Source organism: Gymnoscopelus microlampas (assembly GCF_963454915.1).
Source record: "Gymnoscopelus microlampas genome assembly, chromosome: 11".
NCBI classification, from domain to species: domain Eukaryota; kingdom Metazoa; phylum Chordata; class Actinopteri; order Myctophiformes; family Myctophidae; genus Gymnoscopelus; species Gymnoscopelus microlampas.
In genome coordinates this window covers 9,696,506-9,723,465 of record NC_139948.1, presented here as the reverse complement: position 1 = coordinate 9,723,465, position 26,960 = coordinate 9,696,506, and the positions used below count along the sequence as shown (strand labels likewise).

General features: G+C 41.1%; 1 protein-coding gene across 2 annotated transcripts; it reads left to right on the top strand.

Annotated features, from left to right (window-relative positions):
- The first annotated feature begins 649 nt into the window (after positions 1 to 649).
- map2k4a (mitogen-activated protein kinase kinase 4a) lies at positions 650 to 25,543 on the top strand. Of its 2 annotated transcripts, XM_084070994.1 has the most exons (13): positions 650 to 747; positions 2,503 to 2,538; positions 6,016 to 6,048; positions 10,809 to 10,911; positions 12,899 to 13,073; positions 14,099 to 14,218; positions 14,951 to 15,070; positions 15,347 to 15,398; positions 16,348 to 16,475; positions 20,572 to 20,649; positions 21,218 to 21,366; positions 21,857 to 21,902; positions 23,285 to 25,543. In XM_084070994.1, the coding sequence occupies exons 1-13, from the start codon at positions 729 to 731 to the stop codon at positions 23,396 to 23,398; spliced, it is 1,173 nt and encodes a 390-aa protein (XP_083927120.1). In that variant the 5' UTR covers positions 650 to 728; the 3' UTR covers positions 23,399 to 25,543. The 2 variants fall into 2 exon arrangements, with proteins under 2 accessions (XP_083927120.1, XP_083927121.1); XM_084070995.1 differs by lacking the exon at positions 6,016 to 6,048 and having other exon boundaries at positions 671 to 747.
- The last annotated feature ends 1,417 nt before the right edge of the window (positions 25,544 to 26,960 follow it).

Genomic DNA, 26,960 nt, shown 5'->3' with positions numbered 1-26,960 from the left:
ATTTCCAATACTTTAACTTCTACTCCACTACATCTCAGAGGCAAATATTGTACTTTTACTCCACTACAATTATTTGAAAACTTTAGTTACTAGTTACTTTGCAGATGTAAATTATGATATTATGAAACATACTTTAACCACTTTAGCTATTTTATACCTAGGCTATTTGAAAATAGCGAAGCGACGCGTTGTGAGCTTGTAGATCTGCTATTTTCAAATATTTTAGTACTTTTACTTTTGGTACTTTAAGTACATTTTGATGCCAGTACTTTTGTACTTTTACTCAAGTACATTTTGAATTCTGGACTTTTACTTGTAACAGAGTATTTTTTATATTGCAGTATTGGTACTTTTACTTAAGTAAAACATTTGAGTACTTTTTCCACCACTGGCAGTAGGTGGGTTGTTGCTTGTCTTTCTGCATTGCAGCCTCTCTGTCTGTCTGTCAGTCTGTCTGCCTCTCTCTATCTCTCTTTCTATCTATCTCTCTCTCTCCCTCCCTCCCTCTCTCTCTCTCTCTCCCCTCCCTCCCTCTGTCTGGCTCTGCTTGATGGAATTCTAACACACTAACAATGGCGACTCCCTGCAGCAGCAGCAGCGGTCCTCCCTACACCATCACCAACTCATCATCGTCATCACCACCGTCACCACCGTCGTCATCATCATCATCATCCACAAGCCACAACAACAGCAGTACTAACGGCGGACCCACAGCCCAGATCACGACCATGACCAACAACATGCAGGGTAAAGGATCCACATTAAGCCCAGATTACATTATAGTGAAGGTTATATCGATATAGCCCATGATATACTCCGCCGCGCAACTAAAGGGTGTCGCTGGCCGAAAAGAACCGACGCTTAACGTCGCATCGCGAGCCTAACAGTCGGCGTTGCCATGTCTGCTTATTATAAGCGACTTTGGGCTTGTTTTTCTGTAAAGTTGCTTGTAAATATTGTTTTTTTTTTGGGCTTGTTTCTAAAATGTAGTTGCTTATTTGGGCTTGTTTCCGATGTTTCAATATTATTATTATAACCTGTGGTTCTGAAATATTTTCATGTCAAGGACCCCCAAATGAATATGTATTTGTCCCGACTCCAGTCCCGACCCTAAACCCCCATCTGAAAAGGTTTCGTGCCAGAGAGCCCCGTACCAGATTTGTGTTGTTTAGAAATTAGAATGTTTAAAACATCTTCAAAATATTCACCTTTATTTCAAGATGTTTTGAAAATAGCCGATCTACAAGCTCACAACGCGTCGCATCGCGACGCGTTGTGAGCTTGTAGATTTGCTCATTTCAAATCGCCTATGGTTTAAAGTGCTCGTTTGGCCTATTTAGTCGCTGCTTTTGGGCTCGTTTTCCTAGACCTGGTTGCTTATTTCTCACACAAACTCTGGCAACACAGCCTACAGTGTCGGCTATAGCGACTCTTCTAGGCTTTTTTATCTGCAGTGTCGCTGTGGAAGCATAATAATAGCATTCTCTGGATTATGATTCTAGGGTTTTAAATGCATCTTGTTTGGGCCATTTCTCTACATGTTACACTGTTATTACAGCTAGACCAGTGGGGTCCGGGGACCCCCTCCAGGTGTCCTTGAAGGGGATCCAGGGGGCCCCCAGCTAAATGATTGATAGTTAGGAACCAAATGGGACGCTTACAGGTCTGTAACTCTGAGCGGGTACAAAATGGAACCAAATGGGTTACGGGTCCATTTGGTTCCATTTTGTACCCGCTCAGAGTTATGGGGGTGGGGGTCCATGTGGCCTTAATGCATACTAAACTGGGGGTCCTTGAAATTAAAAGGCTGGAGAATCACTGACCCAAAACAAAATGTGATGTTGAGTGCTGGTGGCCATTAGGTTGGCCCACATACAGTCTTTAATATGGGCTCAGATATAGTTGATGATCTGCCTGCATGTCTGTTTAATGAACGATGTGAAAACATGGAAAGTAGCTTCATCATTAATATTCCTGACATTGCATGATTATAATACTCTGCTGTTCTTGGCGGAACTGTCGTTGCCTCACCCACATTGCAGTGGTTCTCAAAACGGGGCCTCCCCTGGGACCCCCGGGGGTCCTTGAGGGGTTTCCAGGGGGTCCCCAGCAAAACATAGTTCATTTAGAAGAGAATTTATAAGAATGACAATTCAGATTATACTGTATGTTTCACTCTCTCCAATGATTTCTCCCCACCTACAGTATATATATAGAATGCTGTACGAAATCCGATCTAACAACACAAATCTTCTCTTATTGTCCAAAAATATTGATCCAAAATATGGGGGTCCTTGACTCCTTGTTTGAGAACTACTGAATGTGAAACATTGACTATCCAGTTAGGATCTGTGGAAGGACATGAAGCCAGAGCCTGCATTCTCTTTGGGGCTTGTCAACACAAGTACCTTAAGATTTATGTCCCATTACCACCACTGTGAAACCGATGCCTCTTCTAGAATTCTGCTTTTGTACAAACACTGTCTCGTTTCAAACTTGCAGAATCCAACACCTGCTGGAGATGTCAAAGCGAAACAGGTAGCTACACACTTTATTGATTTAGTAGAGTCATGCCTAATTCATGCTGCGTCGTACCACAGTGTCCCATGCCAAAAATAGCCCTTTCTGACGCATTGTGAGCTTGTAGATTGACTATTTTTTGGCACGTGACACTGATATGATAAAGTATAAATCAGGCTTAAGATGAATTTGTAAACTTTATTATCATGACGGACTGACATGTTTTCTTTTATTGTGGTATGAAAGGACCGTGGTGACATTTGCTGCTTTAAAAAAAAAATCTGACTTCTGATCTGGAAAGTACTGTGTTGTCACGGTAGACATAGGCCTGTCACAATTATAATACAATCGCCTAATTGCACTTGTGGATCAGTTATTTCCGCTATTTAAATCTTTTTTTTAAGTATACAATTATTACATATGTCAGTAATATCTTTGTATATTTAAGTTATCTGTGCAATTTTTGATTACGAAGCATGAAAATTCATGTGTTCCAATGTTCAATGCCAGAAACACAATTAAATCGTTATTCGCGATTATTTGTACGACAATTAATCGTCAACTTCATTTTTGTAATCGTGACAGTAGGGCTGTCACGATTACACATTTAAGTCACACGATTAATTGTCACACACAAAATTGCGATTAACAATTTAATTGTGTTTTTGGCATCAATCATTGGAACACATGAACACAACTTTACATTTTTGTTTGTTTTTTTGGCTTCATAATCACAAATTCCACAGGGCAGATATGACCAATGACGCAGATATGACAAATAAATGAAATATACAAAGAATTTACTGACACATTTAATTATATACTTTCAAGAAAATGTAAAATTGCAGAAATAGCTTGTACAGGCATACAACACATGTTGTAAGCTTGTAGATCTGCTATTTCCACTACTTTTGGAAAACGTTTGAATATTTATGAACATTTTTCAACATGGAAACGATTATGACGATTGTCTCAAATAATTGAGATTAGGCGATTATGTAATAATTGTGACAGCCCTACTGCCCCAGGTAGACATGGGATAGTTGTAAGCCTGCAGACCCAGGTCTCACCCCAAAAACCCACACAGACTTGATGATGCATTTGTCACAGATGGTTCTATTCACCATTCTGGCCAATCTTGAATCTTCAGTTATTATTCTAAGAAGGTCTTTCCAACTGACCAAAATCCACTAACGGCATTTGAAGGTTTGATTGAAGTCATGTGTTTTTCTGAGAAAAAAAAAATAAAAGAAAGAAAAATACATGTTTTATGTTTGTTTGTTTTAAAGTAAATACTACAGGGTGTTGGTTCAGTAACAGGGGGGCTTCCCTGTCTCTCCAGCTCTAAAGAGACAATATGTTTTTAGTTTGGGATAGAAGTTTAATGCACTCAGGGGAGAGAACCCCACGAAGATCATTTATCAGCTTAAATGTTAGTGTTTGCTTGTCTGCCCAGCTTTTGTTTCATCACTTACAATTTCACGCTATACGTTATGAGTTTTCTCTCTTGATTGGAGACAATTGGTATCCTGACCTGAAAATATGTTTTCTGTTAACTAAAGAGATGGATAGAAATACTTAAGCAATGATTGCTATCTGAATATAGAGCTTTTAAACATTTTTTTTAACAACAAACAAACAAAAAAAGACTTTACCTTTAAGGCAACATGTCTGTACACCATTAAATTGCACAGTCACTATGATCAGCAACACTATGCCTGTTTTGTTGTGGTTTGTCACATTCCTATCATGGTATCATCAATAAATAAAGTGAGTCCGCGTCATGTCAACTTCTGCTTAGGTACCTTTTTTGACCCAGTGGTTATGAGCCAAGTAATCTCTCAAGACAGATTCAGAGCTCCGCAGCTGAATCTGTCGGCAACTCTGTGAGCCAAGAGATGTAACTGCAGTGATCTCTAATGCTTAGTTTATATACTCGATGGTACGACGCTGTCGCTTGTCAAAAACACTAGGGAGGTTGTAGTTCTTTGCTGTTTTCGGCAAGCGACGTCGTACGGCATACTGTAGTGCAGTGGTTCTCAACCAGTGGTCCGGGGACCACCCGTGGTCCTTGGGTTCCAGCGGGTCCCCAGCCAAATTAATAGTTAGGAACCAAATTGACCATTATGTGTCTGTAACTCTGAGTTAACGGGTCCATTTGGTTCCATTTGTACACTCTCAGAGTTAAATGAAAAAGGTTGAAAACCACTGCTGTAGTGTAAATCAGGAATAACAGTGTCCTGCATCGCTCCTAACCAGCGTTTTGTGTGATATTACACTTTCACTTTGCTGTGTTGGTATTTTTTTTCTTTCGACATTTCCTTGACAACTTGTTCTCCCCCTTACCTTTATGCTAACGATACCTAACTCTCGACTCGATGCCAAATGACGGTGAGCCTCCCTCCCAAACAAATGTATTGACATGTAATGTTTATCGGTTATATTTTCACCCTTTTAATGCAGATTCATTTCCAGATCCCCATTTGATTTTGTTTTTGTTCTTTGTGTACTCTAGGCCTGGGAAATATAACAATACTTTGATCAATATCGTGATATGAGACAAAATATCGTCTGGAATTTTGGATATCATACTGTCGTGATATGGCAGTGATATGGTCTTTTCTTAGCCTTACGTTAGCCTTATTTTATACTTTTAATAATAATTAAAAAAAGCTAAAATAGAAGATTGCTATTTTCAGTCTGAAATAGAATTTTCTGAGAAATTAAAAGGAAAATTGATGTCATATATATTATATTATTGTCACAATATCAATATCAAGGTATTCGGTCAAAGATATTGCCATATATCCATATTGCCCATCCCTAGTTTACTCACAGACTGTCTTTCACTCTTATATCTGTTACATTTGTCACATACAAAGACAGTTGCTATATTGCTGTATTCCATTTTGCTTTTGTAGTTTCATGTGTGTTTGCATGCAAATGCATTCCAGTCGGGCAAATGCATTTTCACACCGTGTTGGAATGCGTTGGTATGTTTCCCAGCTCACTGATGCAAGGCCGATTTCTGTGATTGGTCACTCGCCGTAGAAGTGTTTACCTACCCAATGGCCAAGTTGGAGGTTGACCTTCAAGTGGAGCTGTTATCTTTCGGCTCATAGTGTGAAATGGACATCCCTTGGAACTCTGGAGTACATTAAATTCTAATCAAAATTCCTTTTGATCCGGTTGTTGAGAGGTGGAACTGAGAACTCAAGGAAGGGACTCTGTCCGATAATACAGTCTTTTCGTTTGGTTTCAAATGTGGGGCCCTATGGGGACAGTCAAAGCAAAAAAAAAAAAAAGAAGCATTTTGATCCTTTAAGACAGGGGTTCCCAAACCTTTTCAGCTCGAGATCCAAAAGAGAATGAAATAATCACTTACGCCCTGTTTCAAAGATAGTGAAAATTGACAAGCTTGATGCCATGTGTTGTGAGCGTAAGGTGTTGTTGAAATGGAAAATTCAAAACAACAAACTGTCTTTTCACCTCTAGGCTTTCAGATTAACCTGTCTGGAGCTCCCCCAAGTAAGCCAAACGTGTGTTTCCTACAACACCAACAGTTCTCAACCCCTTTGCTTCCGTCTGACACAGTCTGGTATGAGGGATCTGTCCTGTTGTTCTCCACTAATCCAAGCCAACAGTCACCAGATCCTAGTAGGCGTGTGCCGCTAGCTAATAACATAACTACATAACTAGAGCCCGATATGTCAGTTTGGCCCATATTGGCCGGTATCGGCCATTATTTGACTTTTTGGACGACATCGGTATCGGCAGCTATCCAGCCGATGTTTCAGAAATGAGCAAAAATAGCCAATCTACAACCCCACAAGTTAAGAAAAAAAATTCTATGTATCAAACGTTTTTATAGTATTTTTCTTTGCGTATAAGTTAAATGTGCTCATTAATCAAATCATAAAGCTGTGTGTGTGTGTGTGTGTGTGTGTGTGTGTGTGTGTGTGTGTGTGTGTGTGTGTGTGTGTGTGTGTGTGTGTGTGTGTGTGTGTGTGTGTGTGTGTGTGTGTGTGTGTGTGTGTGTGTGCGTGCGTGCGTGCGTGCGTGCGTGCGTGCGTGCGTGCGTGCGTGCGAGATTTATACTTGTGAGCGGAGTCGTGCACCGAAAATAGCTCACAACTGAGCTTGTAGATCTACTATTTCCGGCGTTAAGGTCCTTACACACCGGGGCGACTTTTTTCATGCGAATAATACAAATTTTTACAAAACCTTATTAAGTCAATGCAAGCTTACATGGAGCGAAAAAGCGAAGCGAAAAAGCGTCTTTTAATTATTCGGAACGAGTCCGAATTTTGCGTATATTCGCCGGTGTGTAACCGCCTTTAGGGTTAAAAATGACACACTCAAAGAGATGTTTTCCGTGTCCCAAAAATGTCCCTCAACATTTAAACTAATGTTTGCCTCAGTAAAGCCAGCAGTCTACCACTGTTGGGCTAAGGCAAACACAGGCGGGGTCCTCCACTGTTTCTGTTATGGATCCTTATCGGCACCAGCCTAAAGGCTTTTAGAGCTTCTATTGGCCAGATCCCAATACTCAAATTCTCCTCGCCTCCTCTGTCCTCCATCCTCCAGCATGACAGTGTTATTGTGAAATACGCTCTAAGCTCTAAGCAGACATATTGAGAATTAATTGGGCCCCTTCCTTACATCCTTCACAGGTGTTACCAATAATACAAATTATACTCTGTTCCATTTAATGTAGCACAGTGGTTGTCAAATGTCTTATTTTCAAGGACCCCCATAACTTTGAGAGTGTACAAATGGAACCAAATGGACCCGTAAGGGTGCATTTGGCTCCATTTGTACACTCTCAGAGTTACACACCCACCGTAAGGGGCCATTTGGGAACCAAAATGTAGTGTTTCCAGTGAGCCAGCATGCACAATATCAGCACCCTGACCAGAATGGAACAGAGCCTTCATTAGTATCATTGGTAACACATGTGAAGGAAATAAGGAAGAGGCCCAATTTCCTTCCAAAATGGCTGCTGTGCATAGAGCCTATTGATGACCGAAATATGTGACCATCTTGTGGACTTCGCATAACGTCAATGGCCGAACGTACATCACTGCTGTTTGTTAATTAAGAGAGTTTAAACCTAGCGGTATTTGGCTGCACATTGCAAGGCCTCAGTGTGTTTTATGTGAAGTCCACAAGATGGTCACACATTTTGGCAGGTCACCAATTTCACTGTAACGCCGCCATCCTGGAGGACGGAGGAGCCAAGGATGCAGAAATGTGAGTATTGGGATCAGGCTATTGGCACCTGGGCACAAAGATTCACACCTGGTGAGCAGCCTCAGCTGGCATCGCCCACTCGTTGATTTGAATACCTATAAAGTTGTGGTGGATGAGCTTGTGGATTGGTTATTCTAGCTATTTTTGGAGAATTTGTCAAAAGAATAAAAATAAATACAATTCTATAATGACGTGACCAACATATGGACACCAGGTTGGAAGTGGTTAAAATACATATTTTCAGGGTATAGAATTTTTCTCTGTATTGGGAAATAAGTGAGCACAAAGTATTGATATAGTAAATAAAAACAAAATCATAACCTTTTGTATAGTTGTATTGCAGTAATAGAGTACCGAAGTCTGACGTAATTTACGCATCCTACCTGGGTCGCGGTTCCCCCTCCCCCCCATTCTGAATTCCCATAGACGTCTTTAGTATCGCGTCAAATATGAACTGTGTTCCAAAAATAAACAATGATCCCGGCGATTTGACTCATATGCATATGAAGCATCAACTGACGGTGAGAAAACGCTAATGTTACTTCCACCGAATTAGTTACATTTTTGCCAGAAACAGACTGTATCAAATATGAGTGACTGACTATCGTTAACGATACAGAGCCACCTCCCTGACAATATCGCAGAGACAGTTTGTTTATTTTTGGACCACCATTCTTATATGAGACGATTCTAAGATGACCCAATGTTATTCTCCATAGCGAAATTACTTTACGACCCAGGGGATGAACGAGTGACGCCAGGACTTCTGTACTCTATAATGTGTGGTTGTCTCCCAAGGCACCCCTGCACTTGTGTCACAGAACACTGTTCGGGAACCACTGCATTGACTGTAGTTCCTATCAAACTGTAATGAAAGCTCTGTCTCATATCTTTAGTGTGGTACTAACAAGCTAAAAATGTAGTCCCTGGTGTGGTCAAAGTCTTGTTCAACCAATTTGCATTTGTTTCAGCCCACACACACACACACACACACACACACACACACACACACACACACACACACACACACACACACACACACACACACGCACACACACACACACACACACACACACACACACACACACACCTAAGTGGCTCTCTTGGCATGACTTGCACTTGAGCATAGCTCTTGCTTGTTGAGACACGGACACATACATACTCCAAAGGTTTCGTTTCTAACTGTATCTCTCACTTAAGTCCAATGGAATCTTGAGGATACACATTCTTGTGGTATTTTGGGTGGTGCTAGGCTAGCTAGTGCAGGATGCTTCCTTTCTTTTCAAGGTGAAATCAAAGTGTTTGGCCTTGGGAAGCATGTCTTCGTCACATATTTGTTGGTGTCTTCCTTGAGTGCGCCTGTAGACCCCATGGGCTTGGGAATTGCAGCGTGAACGCATGCACAGTTGTGGGATCCATCCTATACGCATGCTACTTGTACTTGTCATATATTTGCTTTTGAAAATACAAATTCCACAGTCTGTACTAGGATTCAGAGGTAGACAATAGACCTTTTTCACAGCAGCCATATTAACTTAAATAATGTAATGTGCTGTTATTTACATCACAGGTATTACCAATGGTACTAATTAAAACTCTGCTCCATTTAATGTAACAGGGTCTTTCCAGTGAGCCACCATGTGTGCTTGACCTGAATGTAACAGAATCTTAATTAACAACTGTGAAGGAAATAACAGTACACAACTATTTCAACATGGCTGCTGTGACAAAAGGCCTATAATGTCAGACAATTGCATTGTCAACTTTCTGAAATATGGTGAGTATTTATAGGGCTATCACATGAAGAATTAACCACTTCAGCCCTATACAGCCAATCTACAAGCTCACAATGTGTTGTATTGCAAGTTTGCAGATTAGATAGACTAAAGGGGAAAAAAACATTTTGATAGAAATTCCAAAATAGGGACAATTACAATTTTGTCATTTAGCAGCTGCTCTTATCCAGAGTGACTTACAAGTGTGAGATCAGAATATGCAGTGTAAGTGTAGTGATGCCAGGGTTAATATGGGTTCATTTGGTTAGGCTATCTGCAAGTAATCTTCTTGCAAGACATTATACACATTTTCCTGTACTCAGAATATAGGCTGTATGTGTGACTATAATGTGTCATTTACACGTACATTTCAGTCAAAGTTTCTGTCAATGACACAATAATGGCTTAACATGGTTATCTTACCGTGTCTACAGTATGACACTGTGAATTGGAAATATGTCAGTCGTTTTTCCTTCATTATCCCTCTTCCCAATTTAATCAATAGCCTTGTTGAGGACAATGGGCCATTATGTTAATGGATAACCTACTGTAGTCAGGCTAAAACAGAATAAGAAGCGCACACCGGTATTGAGGAGGTGCTGACCATGGTAGAAATAACTGTTAAAGTCAAGGAGGAGTCCGCACAGCTCGTAGCCATACAGATTTATTACAACCAACGTTTCGACAGTATAGTCTTCTTCAGGGTATGGATAACCTAGTGTCTTATGATTTGGATGATTTAATTCAGCTCATTCAAATTGTCTTTGGTAAAAATGTCCCGAAAATGATTACTGTTTATTGTCCCGTTGTTCTAGAAAAAGCATGATCTTTACACATTCGAATACATTTAAAGAAATGTATTCAATCTGCTCATTGCGAGGTGGAAACCTTGTATGTCCAAAACCTTTACTTTTTATTATTATTATTATTATTATTTAATAACATTTTTAAATTGTGAAAATAGCCGATCTACAAGCTCACAGCGGTTGTGAGCTTATAGATCGCTATTTTCACTACTACTGTGCGCCACACTTATATGACGAAATAGGATATTCATTTACAAAAAAAACATAAAAAGTTTAAATATGGACATACAAGGTTTCTGCCCGACAGCAACGTTATATTGGTTTCTCATTCTGCGTTTTGTGTTTTTGTTTGTAATAATCTGACATCATTCAGTCTTGAATTCATCTGTTTTATCTTGTTGAACCCACGTTTCTAAATCAAATGGTGATTATGCTTACTTTTATTTACAACCAGGTAAACGCAAAGCTCTGAAGTTAAACTTCGCCAACCCTCCGATCAAATCCACGTCTCGATTTATGCTGAATACAGCGGGGCCACCGTTCCAGAACCCTCACATGTAAGTACAAAGCGCCAGGCCGATCGTCAGACATGGTCGTGACATGAACTTGGGTGTGTGGGGTGCTCCTCTTTTGAGTGACTTGTGATACTGTTTTTCTCATCAGGGTGTCATCTTTTTTATAATTACTTTATGCACATGATCAGTGTTGTTTGTCTATAAATTAACCACTTGAAGTTGGTGTAAGTGATGTTCTTTGTTTTAAAATGTTTTTCTGTTGTTGTTTTTTTGCAAAATAATTAAAACTATAAGCTGATGGTAATCATTGCTATAGAGTGTTTGTTCTCTCCAGCTCTTTGGTAAAACGGAAAATACATTTTCAGGTCGAGATACCAATTTCATTCAATCAGGAGAGAGAATTCCACAAAGATCATTTATCAGTTTAAATGTTGTAGTGTTCCAATTTTGTCTGCTTATTTATTTATTTTACTTCTTCACCTGCATTTTCTTGTTGATCCTGACCTGTACCATCATGTATGAGTTCTCTCTTCTGCTTGGATTTTATAGGTCGGGATTATATGTAATCCCGACCTGAAAATTTATTTTCCGTTTACTAAAGAGTTGGAGAGACGGGGAGACCCCTGTTACTGAACAAACACTTCATACAAATTACAGAATATATAGCTATTTAACACTTATTTTTAAAGAAAAAAACATAAATGACAACACTTCAAATCCAATATATGTCATGGTACAACAAAATATATAGTAGATCTGCTATTTTCACAAATTTCTTTGACAATTTCCCCCTATAATGACATGCCAAAAGTAGGGACACCGCCAGGTTGAAAGTGGTTAACCCATTCAATCCGGGAACGCATCTCTGTCATTTTTTATTTCTTTGGCCATTCAAAAATAGCAGATATACAAGCTCATACTGCGCTATGAGCTTGCATATCTGCTATTTTTGAAAAATCGTGAAGATTTGTGAAAATCTGTGATTATAAACATTTTTAAAGTGAACATTTGTAACTGTCAAATGTCTACATTTTTTCTGAAAAACTATTGTTGCTATATATGTGGTGCTCAAACCTTTTCATGTCAAGGACCACCCAAAATTATGTTTTTGGCCGCCGATCCCCATCAAAATATGTTGTTCCAGGGACCCCCAGAAGCAAAGATTTGAGTTAAAAATGTTATATCAAAAACTATATATCTATTCAAAGAGTTGCACAAATGTTCAAGATTTAAAAAAAATAGCAGATCTACAAGCCCGCAGCACGGCACTCTGTGCCGCGCTATGAGGTTGTGATCTGCTAATGGTTTAAGTGGTTACACAGATGCGTTCCCGGTTTAAATGGGTTAATATTTCAGAGCCACATTTATTCTGCATGCTGCCAGTAGACTAAGGAAGTAAATCCCAGAATATCTGTTCACATACTGTATATCGTTGTTGTCGGGCAGAAACCTCTTATCTTCATATTTTTCCATTTTGTGTTTTTGTTCGTAAATGAACGCCCTACTTGATCACACTACAGCGTCACACAAAAGCATCAAAAGTAGCAGATCTTCGAGCTTGTAGATCTGCTACTTTTGAAGTTTTTTTTTATTTGAATCCTAAAAAGTAACAGTTTTGGATACACCCGACCCAATTTCCACCCGACAGAGACGATATGTTTTATGCTTTTTTGAATGTAACTTTTTAAAACTTTTATTATTTCTTTTATTTTGGAGTTTGGATTGGGCTGAAAACTGATCCCAAACCTCCCTAAGTACCTACTTACTTACTTAATTACCTACTTATTTGTGAAATGGCTTAAAAAAACTAAAGACTAAATTAAAATAGCCGATCAAATTTTTGACAAAAGTTTGAAAAGGTTTGGAAACATTGGACAATGACATGGCCAAAGTCTTTGACACTTCCCGTTCCCCGCCCAGATAATGACGTGGCCAAAATAGGGACGCCTGAATGTGGTTAATAATATTTATATTTTGATGTGTAGCCCTCTCTCCCCACGCTCACACTTGTGTTCTGTCTTTTCGGCAGAGAGAGGATGAGGACGCACAGTATCGAGTCGTCAGGGAAGCTGAAGATCTCGGCGGAGCAGCATTGTGACTTCACGGCCGAGGATCTCAAAGACTTAGGCGAGATCGGACGAGGGGCGTACGGCTCTGTCAACAAGATGGTGCACAAGCCATCCAACCAGATCATGGCTGTCAAGGTGATCATGGTGTTCTTCACTGGTGTAGCAGAGTGTCACTGTCAGGCAGAAACCTTGTATTTCCTCTTTTTATGTGAAGTCAAAAACAAATGTGTTACTTTGGCGCGTGACAGTGTCGCATAAAAGTAGCGAAGACAAGCACACAACGCGTTGCAATGCGACATGTTAATGACATAACAAAAGTCGTTTTATACATTTTTAACCTGGGGAAAGTATTCAAGCTTGTGACTAAATAACTACATTGGATCCAGTGGAGCGGTTTCTTTTTTCATTTCCTTAAAAGTAACAGTTACAACGCATACAAGGTTTCCATCCCACAGCGACGACTTTCCATAGTTGCACAATGCATTTCCATGGTTTACATGTCTTTATTGTGTTTAATCACTTATATCTGGGGTCTCCCAGGGCTCTACAATTGGTACGCTCCTTTTTTCCTTGACACAAAATCTCTTTGCCGAAAACCGTCGATCTACAATATCCCATCTACAAGCCGATCCATTGTGAGCTTGTAGATTGGCTAAAAGTTAAAATAGGAGGGATGCTAGCGTTCATGTGGTTAATGCTCTTTAGACAGCATATGCATGTTATGTACTTTACAGCTGCAGAGATCTTGAGAAGCATTATTTGGTGACGTTTTTCGCTCACAGAGTTGGTGGAGATGTTTGCTCCACAACTATGGGGTCGAACCTAACACACGCTGATACTCTGCACCTTAATCACATGTACAACGCGCTGATAATTATTCTTGCACCTTAACTAACCTCCATACAGTATCATACAGTATATCTGCTGCTATGCTCATGCACCTTATGTTTAACCTCAGGTACTTACCGCATCAGATAGATATACTATGTGGATATATGTAGATACTGTACGTGTGTTTTTTATTGATCCTTCTCTCCTGCCCCCCTCTTCTTCCCTTTTTATGGAAATAACAAAAACGATGGAACAAAAAAACAAATTCCACCCTCTGTTTTACACCTGCAAACCTGTGATGTAACAATGAAGTCGATTCTGATTCACAGAGAATTCGATCAACGGTTGACGAGAAAGAGCAGAAGCAGCTGCTGATGGACCTGGACGTGGTGATGAGATGCAATGACTGTCCCTACATCGTCCAGTTTTATGGAGCTCTCTTCAGAGAGGTGAGAAACGCCTCGTCTCAAACGGATCATTATCGCGTTGCTGTACTTAACATAGAATATCCATTAACAACTTGAATCCTAGAGAACATTCTGGAAAAAAATGGCAGATCTTCAAATAGCAGATCAACACGTTGTTTGGATCCAAATCTCTAATTTGCACTTTGTAGAATGACAATGTCGCTTGCCAAACAGAAGAACATTTTATGTTATGTTATGTTATGTTTATTTTGTTATGTTTATTTTATTTGCCATGGACATCACAATCACTTTGGACAAACCAGATGCTTTGTTTAAAGTGTTACAGCACGAGTGCTCATTTTCAACGCCTGTCCACAGGAGGCTTTTCTAAATAGAATAACGTTCGGTTACGTTGTAACCTTTGTTCTCAGAGTGAAGAGACTATCTCTCCACCCAACATATTTCATATGTATGAGGTGGAGAGATAGTCTCGATACGATAAACCCAATCAAGTTTAAAAAAAAGAAAGAATAGTATAATTAACAACATCAAAATCTGAAAATGTACTTGTGAAGAAACTATTCATGTGAGCACAGTTGATTTGATTTCAACCATCATTTGAGTCCTCGGTTAAACACATTACCATCTACCATCGGTTTCTAGTTTATGATCCGTAAGTGACACCTTGACCCGATGGACTATGAATTAAGATTCAATGTTTTGGTTGACATTGACAATGTTTGTTCCTTAACCTTTTCTTTGTCTTTCTTTCAGGGGGACTGTTGGATATGTATGGAACTTATGTCTACCTCGTTTGACAAATTCTACAAATATGTATATTGCTCATTAGATGATGTGATTCCAGAAGAAATATTAGGCAAAATAACTTTAGCTGTAAGTTAAGTGTTTTAAGTGTGTGTGTGTGTGTGTGTGTGTGTGTGTGTGTGTGTGTGTGTGTGTGTGTGTGTCTGTGTGTGTGTGTGTGTGTGTGTGTGTGTGTGTGTGTGTGTGTGTGTGTGTGTGTGTGTGTGTGTGTGTGTGTGTGTGTGTGTGTGTGTGTGTGTGTGTGTGTGTGTGTGTGCAGTATATACATCTATCTTTAAATTTACAAAATATCTAAGTACTCAAACTATTCCTTTGTCAAACTAAGGCTTGTGTGTTTCCTTGCAGACTGTGAAAGCACTAAACCACTTAAAAGAAAGCTTGAAAATTATACACAGAGGTAAGATACAATTGCTTCTTAACCAACTTATATAGTTTGTTGACCGGTGTCCCCCGGGGGTCTATACTTTACCCCCTCCATTTTCCCCTCTGCACAAAATCTCTTCGCCGAAAAATAGATGATCTCCAAGCTCACAATGTGCCATCTGAGCTCGTAGACCAACTAATTTCTGTGAATATTCGCCTATTTTTGCCAAATGTTCGCCTATTATGACTTGCCCAGTATAGTGGCGCTAGCTAGCGTAACCAAAGGGGCTAGTGCATTACTTGCGCTGCAATATCGTTGATCGTTACTATAATGAAACATAACGCTGTGGTTAACCCATTAAGACCGGCAACGCATATCTGTCATTTGGGATTTCTTTGGCTATTCAAAAATAGCAAATATACAAGCTCATAGCCACGCTATGAGCTTGTAGATCTGCTATGTTTTTGAAAAAAAAAACAACAAAAAAATGTGTGCAAATCTTTGAATATATATTTCTTAAAGCGAACATTTTGACTTAATTCTTTGCTTCTGGGGATTCTACAAATGTCAAACAGTTTTTTGTAAAAAGATATGTTGCTATAATATTAGTGGTCCTCAAACGTTTTTCATGTCAAGGACTCCCAAAATGATATATATTTGGCCGTGGGCCCCCATCTCAAAATATGTTTTTCCAAGGACCCCCCAGAAGCAAAGATTTGAGTTAAAAATGTTTGCTTTAAAATATATATATATTCAAAGTTTTTTCACGATTTTTCTAAAATAGCAAAATAAATCTAAAATGACACAGATGCGTTCCCGGTCTTAAATGTGTTAAGGGCTGCGTGAAAAATTTATTCATAATGCTATAGGCTATATAAGTCAAATAGTGGGATTTGAGATACAGTTTTATACCGCATCCCTGTCAAATCTACATGCTGTTTGCCTCTAGGTTTGTAGCAAATTGTTCCATCTCTCCCCCCAGATATTAAGCCATCCAACATTCTCCTGGACAGGAATGGCAATATTAAGCTCTGTGATTTTGGCATCAGCGGTCAGCTGGTAGACTCCATTGCCAAAACCAGGGACGCAGGGTGCAGACCATACATGGCTGTAAGTGTTTTTTTTTAATTTTCTATTTATTTATGTCATATTGTTGGGGGCGGGGGGGTGCACTGCATGCATGGCGCATGTAGGGCTCCGAAATCTGCGACCGCCCTGAGTTTCACTGGACGGCACAGAACGAGGCACTGACTGTCAACTGGAATTGAATTCCGCGGGTGAAGGAAACCATTGCGTTTTTTATGTTCGATGTCTCAATCGCCACATTTATGAGAGCGTCGGTAGGATGTCTCAATCATGTTTATAGCACTCTTCGATGTCTCAATCGCACGTTTATGAGAGCGTCTGTTTTAATGTCTTAATCACGTTTATGAGCGCGTCTGTTTTAATGTCTCAATCACGTTTATGAGCGCGTCTGTACAACAGAGGACACTTCCACAGCGCCAGTATGTGCATGTGACATTGTGACATACATACTACCCAGTGTTGCCATGTCTGCTTATTATTTTGGGGGCGGCAGTGGCTCAGGGGTAGAGTGGCCGGGTAGAGTGAACTGGAAACCGCAAGGTTCCCAGTTTGATCCCGGCTGGGGCGCTCCCCCAGAGTTAGTGTCGAAGTGTCCTTGAGCAAGACGCGGAACCCCTAATTGCTCCCGATGAGCAGGTTGGTGTCTTGCATGGTTTCCTCCGCCATCGGTGTATGAATGTGTGTGTGTGAATGGGTGAATGGCATAATCAATGTAAAGCGCTTTGGATAAAAGCGTTATATAAATGCACCATTTACCATTATAAGCGTCAGCGAGTCGCTTGTAAATATTGATGGTAGAGTTTTTTTGGGCTTGTTTTTAAAGTGTAGTTGCTTATTTGGGCTTGCTTCCTAAATGTTGTTTAAACCAGTGGTTCTCAAACATTTTCATGTCAAGGACCCCCAAATGAATATGTATTTGTCCGCGGACGCCCCATCTGAAAATATTTTGTGCCCCGTACCAGATTTGTGTTGTAAAAGGTTTCAAAAATATTCCACATTTTGTCCCTTTTGTTTTAAGATTAAAACAACTAAAGCAGATCTACAAGCTCACAACGCGTCGCATCGCATCGGCTATTTTCAAATACGGTAGCCGATGTATATAGGTTTAAAGTGGCCTATTAGTCGCTTCTTTTGGGCTTGTCTTCATAGACCTGGTTGCTTATTTCTCTCGCAAAATCTGGCAACATTGATACTACTGTGCCATCGTCACTGGAGTTTATTTTTTGCAGGGGGGGGGGGGTTATATTGATGTGAGTTGGGAAGCCCCCCCACTCCACTACGACCACAGTTTCCATTCTAAATTTGGCGAGGCGGCTATCAGGGACGTAGAGGCACACCTCCACCACGCGCTCTCTGAAAGGCCAGGGTTGGGTGGGGGGTGGGTGAGGTGGAGCATTTCATTCATTCATGTCTGTGTCAGAATGGAGTCTTGGAGGACCTCCCTGTGGCCGTGAGCTCACAGCCCAGGAATCTGAGGAACCGCACGTCTCCGGTTTCCTGTTTCCAGTCGGCGGCCTGTTCATCCCGCCAACCGATTACTACACACACACACACACACACACACACACACACACACACACACACACACACACACACACACACACACACACACACACACACACACACACACACACACACACACTCTCTCTCTCTCAGAAATATCTGACGTAAAAAGAAAAACATTATCATATTTGGCTCACACACGAAGATATTATGTGAATGTCGCCACCCCATACAGCACTTAAGTAACTCTTCAATACTGTGTTCTTCAGTTGTAACATGAATTGAGCGTGTGTTGCGTGTGGACTCCTAGACATGGCTGTCTTGGCTGTCTTGGCTGTTGAAGCTGTCTAAATAGTGTCTCATACAGCGGCAGTACCCTCGCTGACAGTTTTAGATGTAAGCCGTCGCTGTACTTGACATATACCCATATACATATACTCATTATATCTGAGGGCGGCAGTGGCTCAGGGGTAGAGTGGCCGGTAGAGCGGCCGGGTGGCAACCGCGATGTTCCCAGGTCGATCCCGGGCTCCCCCAGAGTTAGTGTCGAAGTGTCCTTGAGCAAGACACTGAACCCCTAATTGCTCCCGATGAGCAGGTTGCATGGTTTCCTCCACCATTGGTATATGAACGTGTGTGTCTGCGAATGGGTGAATATAATGCACAATCTATGTAAAGCGCTTTGGATTTTACCATTTACCATTGGTTCTCAAAGTGGGTGTTCCAAGGGGTAAATGATTGATAGTTAGGCACCAAATCTACCCTCACAGCTCTGTAACTCTGAGAGCGTGCACATGCAACCGAATGGATGCACTGTGCATGAGCACACTCTCAGAGTTAGATGAACACCAAGGATTTCACTATATAGATCAGGGTCCCAGAATATACCGTGTGAAATGGTAAATGCATATCCAAAACTGGGGGTCTTTGACATTTTTGAGCTTCTCTGATGTAGACTATGGGCTAGTTGTCAGGCCTTGCAGGTGTGCAGCGTGTGTGTGTGTGTGTGTGTGTGTGTGTGTGTGTGTGTGTGTGTGTGTGTGTGTGTGTGTGTGTGTGTGTGTGTGTGTGTGTGTGTGTGTGTGTGTGTGTGTGTGTGTGTGTGTGTGTGTAGTGTGTCGTAGCCACTGTAGCGCAGAGGCGCGTCAGTGCTGCAGTAGCAGCATCTTGTCCCACATTGCCTGGGGTGACATCATCGTCTAATTCAGGCTTGTGAGTAACCCAGAGAGAGGTGCTCCCCTCCACTCTGCACCGTGGGCCTGGCTCACTCGCTCGCACACGCACACGCACAAGCACACACACACACACACACACACACACACACACACACACACACACACACACACACACACACACACACACACACACACACACACACACACACACAGGATTATGCTGACGTCACCAACAGCCTCTTTGAACCCATCTATTGTCTTATTCTGTTGAATGACACAATAAGTGTAGCGCTCATCAATGCAATATAATAATATCGGAGAATTGGGCACGTCGCTAGGTTCTGGGCAAAGGTATTTGGCTCAGGTAATAAGGCGTGCAAAGCCATGCACCAGTCCGGATGATGCTTGATTTATAGTTTTTCCGGCGCCTAAAATAGAAGATTTTATTTTGTAATTTTCATGTATAAATTTAGAGTAGCCTATTACTTACAACCCTTTTTTTCCCTCCCGATTTTGTAATTAAAGGAAAAAAATAATTATTTTCTATCAATTACACACCCCATAAGCCTTGAATTGATGGAGATTTTTTTTTTTACGCATTCCTGAGCCAATAATTAGATGACCGGGTGTATTTCCGGTAGGAGACTCAAAGAGACTCGTTTGGAGCTTATGGATCGGCTATTTCCACTATTAATGTTTATTTTTAAGTATAAAGTAATTCAATATGTGTTATTTGTCATATGTGCCCTGTGCAACTTTTGTTTACGAAAGCTAAAAGCCAAACAGAAATGTCGTTTTTATTCATAATGTTCCATACATTTTCAACGACAGAAACACAATTAAATCGTTAATTGCAATTATTTGAGTGATAATTCATCGTCAACTTAAATTTGTGATCGTGACAGCCCTAGCGCCACCCCATAGCAAAACCAGCCAAACTACAAGCTCACAATGTTTTGCATTGCCATGCGTTGTGAGCTTGTATGAATCAGGCTTGAGACCTGCAACCTGGAATTCGTGTCCAAGCTCACTATCCAAAGGCATCATGTTGACGTAAACTATGCAGGTGTAAACATGCAGCTCACAATCCAAAGGCATCATGTTAGCATAAACTGGGCAGGTGTAAACATGCCCAGAGGTATGGAAGTGGTCTGGTATTTTCAGTAGGGCGTATAGCTAGAAAGAGACAATGTTCTGTTGTGGACTTGACAGCAGGATGTAATTAGGACAGGGCACTGAGTATTTTCGATTATCCAGCCATTTAAAAACGATATATAGCAGATCTACAAGTTCATAGTGCGGTGCCGCTATGAGCTTGTAGATCTGCTATCTTTTAATAGGCAAAGAAATCTTAAAATTACAGAAATGTTTTTTTTTTGTCGTGTGTTTGTTTTTAATGAACCCATCCTTTTATCCCCTTCTCTGTCTTCATGGTCCTTCAGCCAGAGAGAATAGACCCCAGTGCATCCAGGCAAGGCTATGATGTTCGCTCTGACGTGTGGAGTTTGGGCATCACATTGGTGAGTCGGAGCCCCCCCCCCCCCCCTCTGTGTCTTTCTATATGTGAACAATCCATTAACAATCTGTTCCTTCCTCCTCTATCCGTCCACCTAGAGTCATAATCTATGTTTTTTTCGTAAATTAACGCCCTTGATCATACTACAGCATCACACAAAAGCATCAAAAGTAGCAGATCTGCGAGCTCGAAACTCAAGCTCGTTTTGAGCTTGTAGATCTGCTACTTTTGCTGCTTTCGAATTTGAATCCTGAAAAGTAACCGTTTTGGACATGTGAGGTTTCCACCAGACAGAGACGATATATACACCACGCCTCGCACACTCACACACACTGTTGGTCAGGCTCACAACGCGCGTAATGCGACGTGTTGTGAGCTTGTAGATCTGCTATTTTCGCTGTTTCTTAAAGGTTTCTGAGATTCTAAATGCTGTTAAAAATTCAACATTTTAAAAAATGAAAATCTTTTGAAATTGTATTGTGTGCGTATGCGTGTGTGTGTGTGTGTGTGTGTGTGTGTGTGTGTGTGTGCGTGTGTGTGCGCGTGCGCGTGCGCGTGTGCGTGTTTCTCAGTATGAGCTGGCCACCGGGCGGTTTCCCTACCCGAAGTGGAACAGTGTGTTCGACCAGTTGACCCAGGTGGTGAAGGGAGACCCTCCACAGCTCAGTAACTCTGACGAGAGGCGCTTCTCTCCCAAATTCATCAACTTCGTCAACGTGTGGTGAGAAGAATATTTTACTATTCATCTATGATGACATTGTACTGAAAATGCTATACGTACCAGAGGTTCTCAAAGTGGGTCCTTTTGGGGGTTCCAGGGGGTCCCCACTCATAGTATAACAAAATCAAATCAAAATCAGTTCAACCACTCGAACTCAATATACAAAACAAAATAGCAGATCCACAAGCTCACAATGCATTGCGATGCGTTGTGAGCTTGTAGATCCGCTCTTTCCAGTGAATGTCGATGTAGTGGTGGAAAAGGAGGGGTACCGAGTATGGAGCCCTTGGGGACCCCGGTCAACTAAGAATATTCGGTTTAAGTGGTTGAGAAAGCTGATTGTAGCTGACAGTATTTCCCTGACACAGAACAAACTCAAGTTTGCTCTACAAGTTGGTGCCCCCTGGTGGATAAAAACGGTATTGTCTTGAATGACAATAATCCTCTTTAGGAGTTTTATTATTAATTCATTCTTTCCTTCTTTTTCAAGCCTTACAAAGGATGATTCAAAAAGGCCAAAGTACAAAGAGCTGCTGGTGAGTTCAACCATTTCCATTATCATGGCATGCAAAATCACTAGATCAAATAATACATTTTCCATTGTTTTCCAAGACTATTTATTGTGATATGAACCAGGGTTACCCCGATAAAAGAAAAAGACACAGGATAGGACACTGTATGCATATTAGAGGTCTTTAAAGCAGCAATCAGACCACTGCAGATGTAGGCCTACTAGCTATTAGTAACATACATACAGATTAGATAACGGTGATATTTCTTGGTTAAAACAAAAAGTTTATTATTAAAAAGTTAAAGCTCTATATTCTGATTGCAATCATTGCTATAGCAAATAGGTATCCCAATCTGAAAATAATGATAATAATATTAATCAGGTCAGGATACCAATGTCTTAATGGAGGGAGGGAGAACACATACAAGATACAGGATAAACACATGAACAGACAAAATTGGAACTGTAACACGCACATTATCTTTCTGGGGTTCTCTCTCCAGATTGGATGGAATTTGTAACCCACCTGAAAATATTCTATTGATGAAAGAGCAGGAGAGACAGGGAGACCCCTTTTACTGAACAAACACTTTGTATAGCAATCAAAACTATGGGAATATAGACAGGGGTGCACATAACTGTTGCGCAGGTGCGCATGCGCACCCAAAATAAAAAATGCGCACCACATCAGACGACACGAGGCGCCTTCGCGTACCAACAGCTGGGACAGGAATTTCCAAGCTTTTCTTTTTTAGCAAAACTAAAAAATAAAAGCCTGGAGATCGAGACTAGGAATTTACTTCCTGAAGCCACACTCACACAATCACGCTAAAGCATGCGTCGGCCCCATGTACAGCCATTAGGCGGAGGGGGAGAGGACATTGTGTGCGTGTCTCGCATCGCCTCGCATTGCCTCGCTGCGTGCACGCAGCCAGCAGCGGCTGTTAGAGGCACTCGTCACCGATGATGAACGCACCGTGATGGTGCTTAATATGCCGTGAACGTCCCAATCTGGCGGATAAAAGCAGCGCAGCACAGGGCACCAACCTTGGGGGCTTCACCAAACGGTGAGAGGAAAAAAAACGGCGAAAATCGGCAGAATTTGCAAGCAGAGCGTCCTTTTCTTTTTTTTTTTCCTCGCGCCCCCCTCCGTTGACAAAACTGTCCGGTAGGCACCGTGCTGACTCCCCCCCCCCCCCCCGTTGACAAAACGGGACGGGACCATTTATTTGTTGCGCACCAAGTCACATCTCCAGGTGCTCTTCTGAGTACTAGACCTAAAAAGTTATGTGTAACCCTGAATATAGAGCTATTTAACTCTTGTTAACGATATAATTAAGCATACGTCCATGTGATTGATTCCTACCAGTGTTAACGCACAGACTCATGTCTCCTCCTCCCCTCCAGAGACACCCGTTCATCCAGATGTACGAGGAGCGCTCGGTGGACGTGGCGAGTTACGTGTGCAGACACCTGGACCAGATGCCCACCTCTCCCAGCTCCCCCATGTATGTGGACTGATGGCGCAAATGACGCACAAAAAAACAAAAAAACAAACAAACACACGAATGGCAACCTGAAGACAAAAAAAAGAAAGAAAACCCTTGCAAAACAAAATGTGTCATAATAGGTAAATCAAAACTACAGTGTAAATGTGCTTTGGTCCTGTTGCTGCTGTGTTTAAAAAAAAAAGAGACAAACCGTAAGGCGGCCGCGACGCCACATGCAATAAAAAGAAAACAATAAGTTCATTTCAGTCACATCTGTATAATATATCCACGTTCACCTACCGCTGTCCTTCTCGCTTTCTCTCGTCTCCGTAAACGCACGCACGCCCACACACGCACGCACACACACACACACACACACACACACACACAGACGCAGGCATTTAAGTATAATAGCGCTGAATTGAAGCCACAATCTGTAAGATTTATATCCATTAGTATTAACATACTCTACTATACAGATTGGTTCGAGGGGGTGGATATTTCTGATATTTCTTATTAAACACAGCAGATGTTTTCCTTCAACATCTCTTTGCTGAAAATAGCCGATCTACAAGCTCACAACGCGTCGCGTTGTGAGCTGGTATCTTTTTTCGACAGATGTTTTGCCCCAGAATAGGGACGCTGTGGTTCAAGTGCTCAAATAAATATCAAATAGCTCTATGTTCCGATAGAAATCATTGCTATTGAGTGCTTGTAACAGGGGTTTCCCCATCTCTGCAGCTCAGGATACCAATCAGGAGAGATTAATCATGCAGGAGAAACTAGTGAAAACCTGAACAGTAAAAAAGTTAAGCTGATAAATTATCCTTGTGGGGTTCTCTCTCCTGATTGGATAAAATTGGTATCCCTGACCAGAAAATGTATTTTCTGTTTACTGAAGAGCTGGAGAGACTCCATTGCAATGATTACTATCAGAATAGAGGTTTACATTTGGAATTTTGTGACAAAAACACAACACTTACAAACCCTTTAAACAAATAAGTAACGGATTGTAGCTTCAATCACCTGTGAGCTTCATAAGATATCTATATGTGGGGGGGAATAACCTGGAAATGTATTTATAGAAATCGGTCACATTGTGGAATATTTTTTAATTTGATGATTCTATGGTCATACTGGAATCCTGCTCTCTGTGAATGGTTGCACCTGTTCCATGTATGTGAATACAAAGCATCGTGTTTGGTATCTTAAAGTCCTACTGTGTGACTTTCATTTTGGTAGTCTTTTTGGCGACGCCTCTGGTCTGCCTGTGGTCTGTTAGAACTGCGTTTCCCAGAATTCAGTTCAAAACAAAGCCACGGAAGTACCAGTCAAGGCATGTATTGACTTTAAAATAACCTAAATGAAATTCATTTTCGGTTCATTTTCGGCTGCCTTTGTCATTTTGGCATTTGACATTGATGTGGAATGGTTATTGTGAAAAACATATACCAGTGAAAGATATCAAAAACAACTTTTGTTTAATTGAAAAAGTTACACAGTATGACTTTAATACAGTGATTCTCAAACGGTGTGCCAAGGTACACTAGTGTTAGCCTGGGACCAGACGAATCTGCAAGTGCAAAAAAAAATTGCACACGCAGTGATATAGTCTGGCTACGCGAGGCTACACTAGTGTGGCGTGAGACAAGATTAGGTGTGCCTTGGATTTAGTGACAACCACACACTATTATTGTAATATTACAGTATACAAAATGTTATGAACTCTTTTAATTACTATATCAGTACTTTGTGTGAACTCATTTCCCAATACAGAGGCAGATTCTTTAACCTATTATGTTGTTATGTCACGTCATCATTGGCAAATAATTCAAATTATTTTAGTAGCAAAAATAGACGATCTGTAAGCTCACAACGCGGTCTGCATTGTGAGCTTGTAGATCTGCAATTTTTTAAAATCCAGGTCTGCCTTTGAGATTTCGACTTGCCCACTGGTGTGCCTTGGGCACATAAACGTTTGAAAACCACTGTCTCAATGCACCGTTGCTTCTTGTTAAAGCCTGATTCTTACTTTTGTCGTACAACGGTGTATAAAATTGATCATAAGCAGTTGAAACAGTTTGAACACACTGCTGGACCTGTTGTCTGTCCAGCAGTGTGACGTGACGAGGCAGCTCTCCTCACTGTGCAATGGACTATAAATGAAACTAAACTAGTTGGTGTGTTGTCTTTCTTTTGTTTGCTGACCGTAAAGCTACAATCTCTACATTTCATATCGTTGCTTTCAACTTTTTAATGTTTAGTTTTGTTTTTGTCAATTAATGCCCCACTTCGTTATACAGTGTCACACAAAAGTAGCAAAAGTAGCCCATCTACAAGCTCACAATGTGTCGTGATGCGACACGTTTTATACATATTGAACCAATAAAAAGGTATTAAGGAGAGCGTGTTGCTAAAACTGCAGTGGAGCCATTGGGTCATTTCGTTTTCCATTTCCAGAAAAGTGGAAGTGGAACGGTTCTGGACAGCAATTCTCCCAGAGCCACAAAGGTGAGGTCTCCCACAGGAAAAGACACTGACAGTACCCAGATAAACATTATCTTCCTATACGAATTTTAGGCACTATACTTATCTCCATATGTTTACTTTTTGTGTTTTTTCGTAAATGAACGCCCTAATTGATCATACTATAGCGTCACAGAAAAGTATCTGTATCAGAGAAAAGATGCATTTTCAGCTTGTCGATTTTCTATTTTTGAATTTGAATCTGGAAAAGTACCAGTTCTGGCCATATGAGGTCTCTGTCTTCTTGCTGAGTTCTACTGTTTGACCACCTGAATAGCAGGAATGACAGGAGAGATGATGAGAGGAGCAGAGTTTTTACCACTGTTCCTGAAACATGGACAGAAGAATGCATAGAGCTTCTCACTGAAGGTGCAGCCAGTGAACGAGTAAATATGAACTCTGTTCTTCACATCAAAAAAGGAGACCAGACCCTCCTCGTAATCCACAAACACTCCCACTTTCTCGAGCTTCTCTCTTACAGGGAGGAGGACAGGAGGGCCAGCAAGACGAGCCGTGTACTCATTTCCATTCCTCAACCCTATAGTCCAGTAGCCATTGTTGGGGCTCAGTGTGATGAATCCCTTCCTGTTGATGGACTCTCTGGCCACTCCTAAATCCCAGTCAGTCTTCTCTTTAACCTGAACCTCGTAGTAAAATCTTCCTGAGGAGAAGCTTTGTTGTCCCAAGACACAGCCACATGGAAAGAACCTCTCTTTGTTGTCTGTGGTTTGTTGTCCTGTTCCATCACTCACTCGTTTTCCATCCTCAGACAGGATGAGATAGGGATGTGCGGTGTCAGGGTCCAGAGTCACATCCACGGCATGTTGCTGGAGCCTCCTCAGCTCAGCGTCATACAGCTTCTCCATCTGTTGACCGAGTGTCTTCATAGTATTCAGAGCATTGAATACATGCCACTGTATCCCTCTGTCTGCTTCTGAAGTAAACTTTCAAACATGAACATGCTATTTCATAAATAAGACAATTGATTTAATATTGGGTCGCAGTATAATCAGACAGCTGTTTTAGGTGAAAACATGACAGGATGACAACTTGGCAGGCGGAGATCA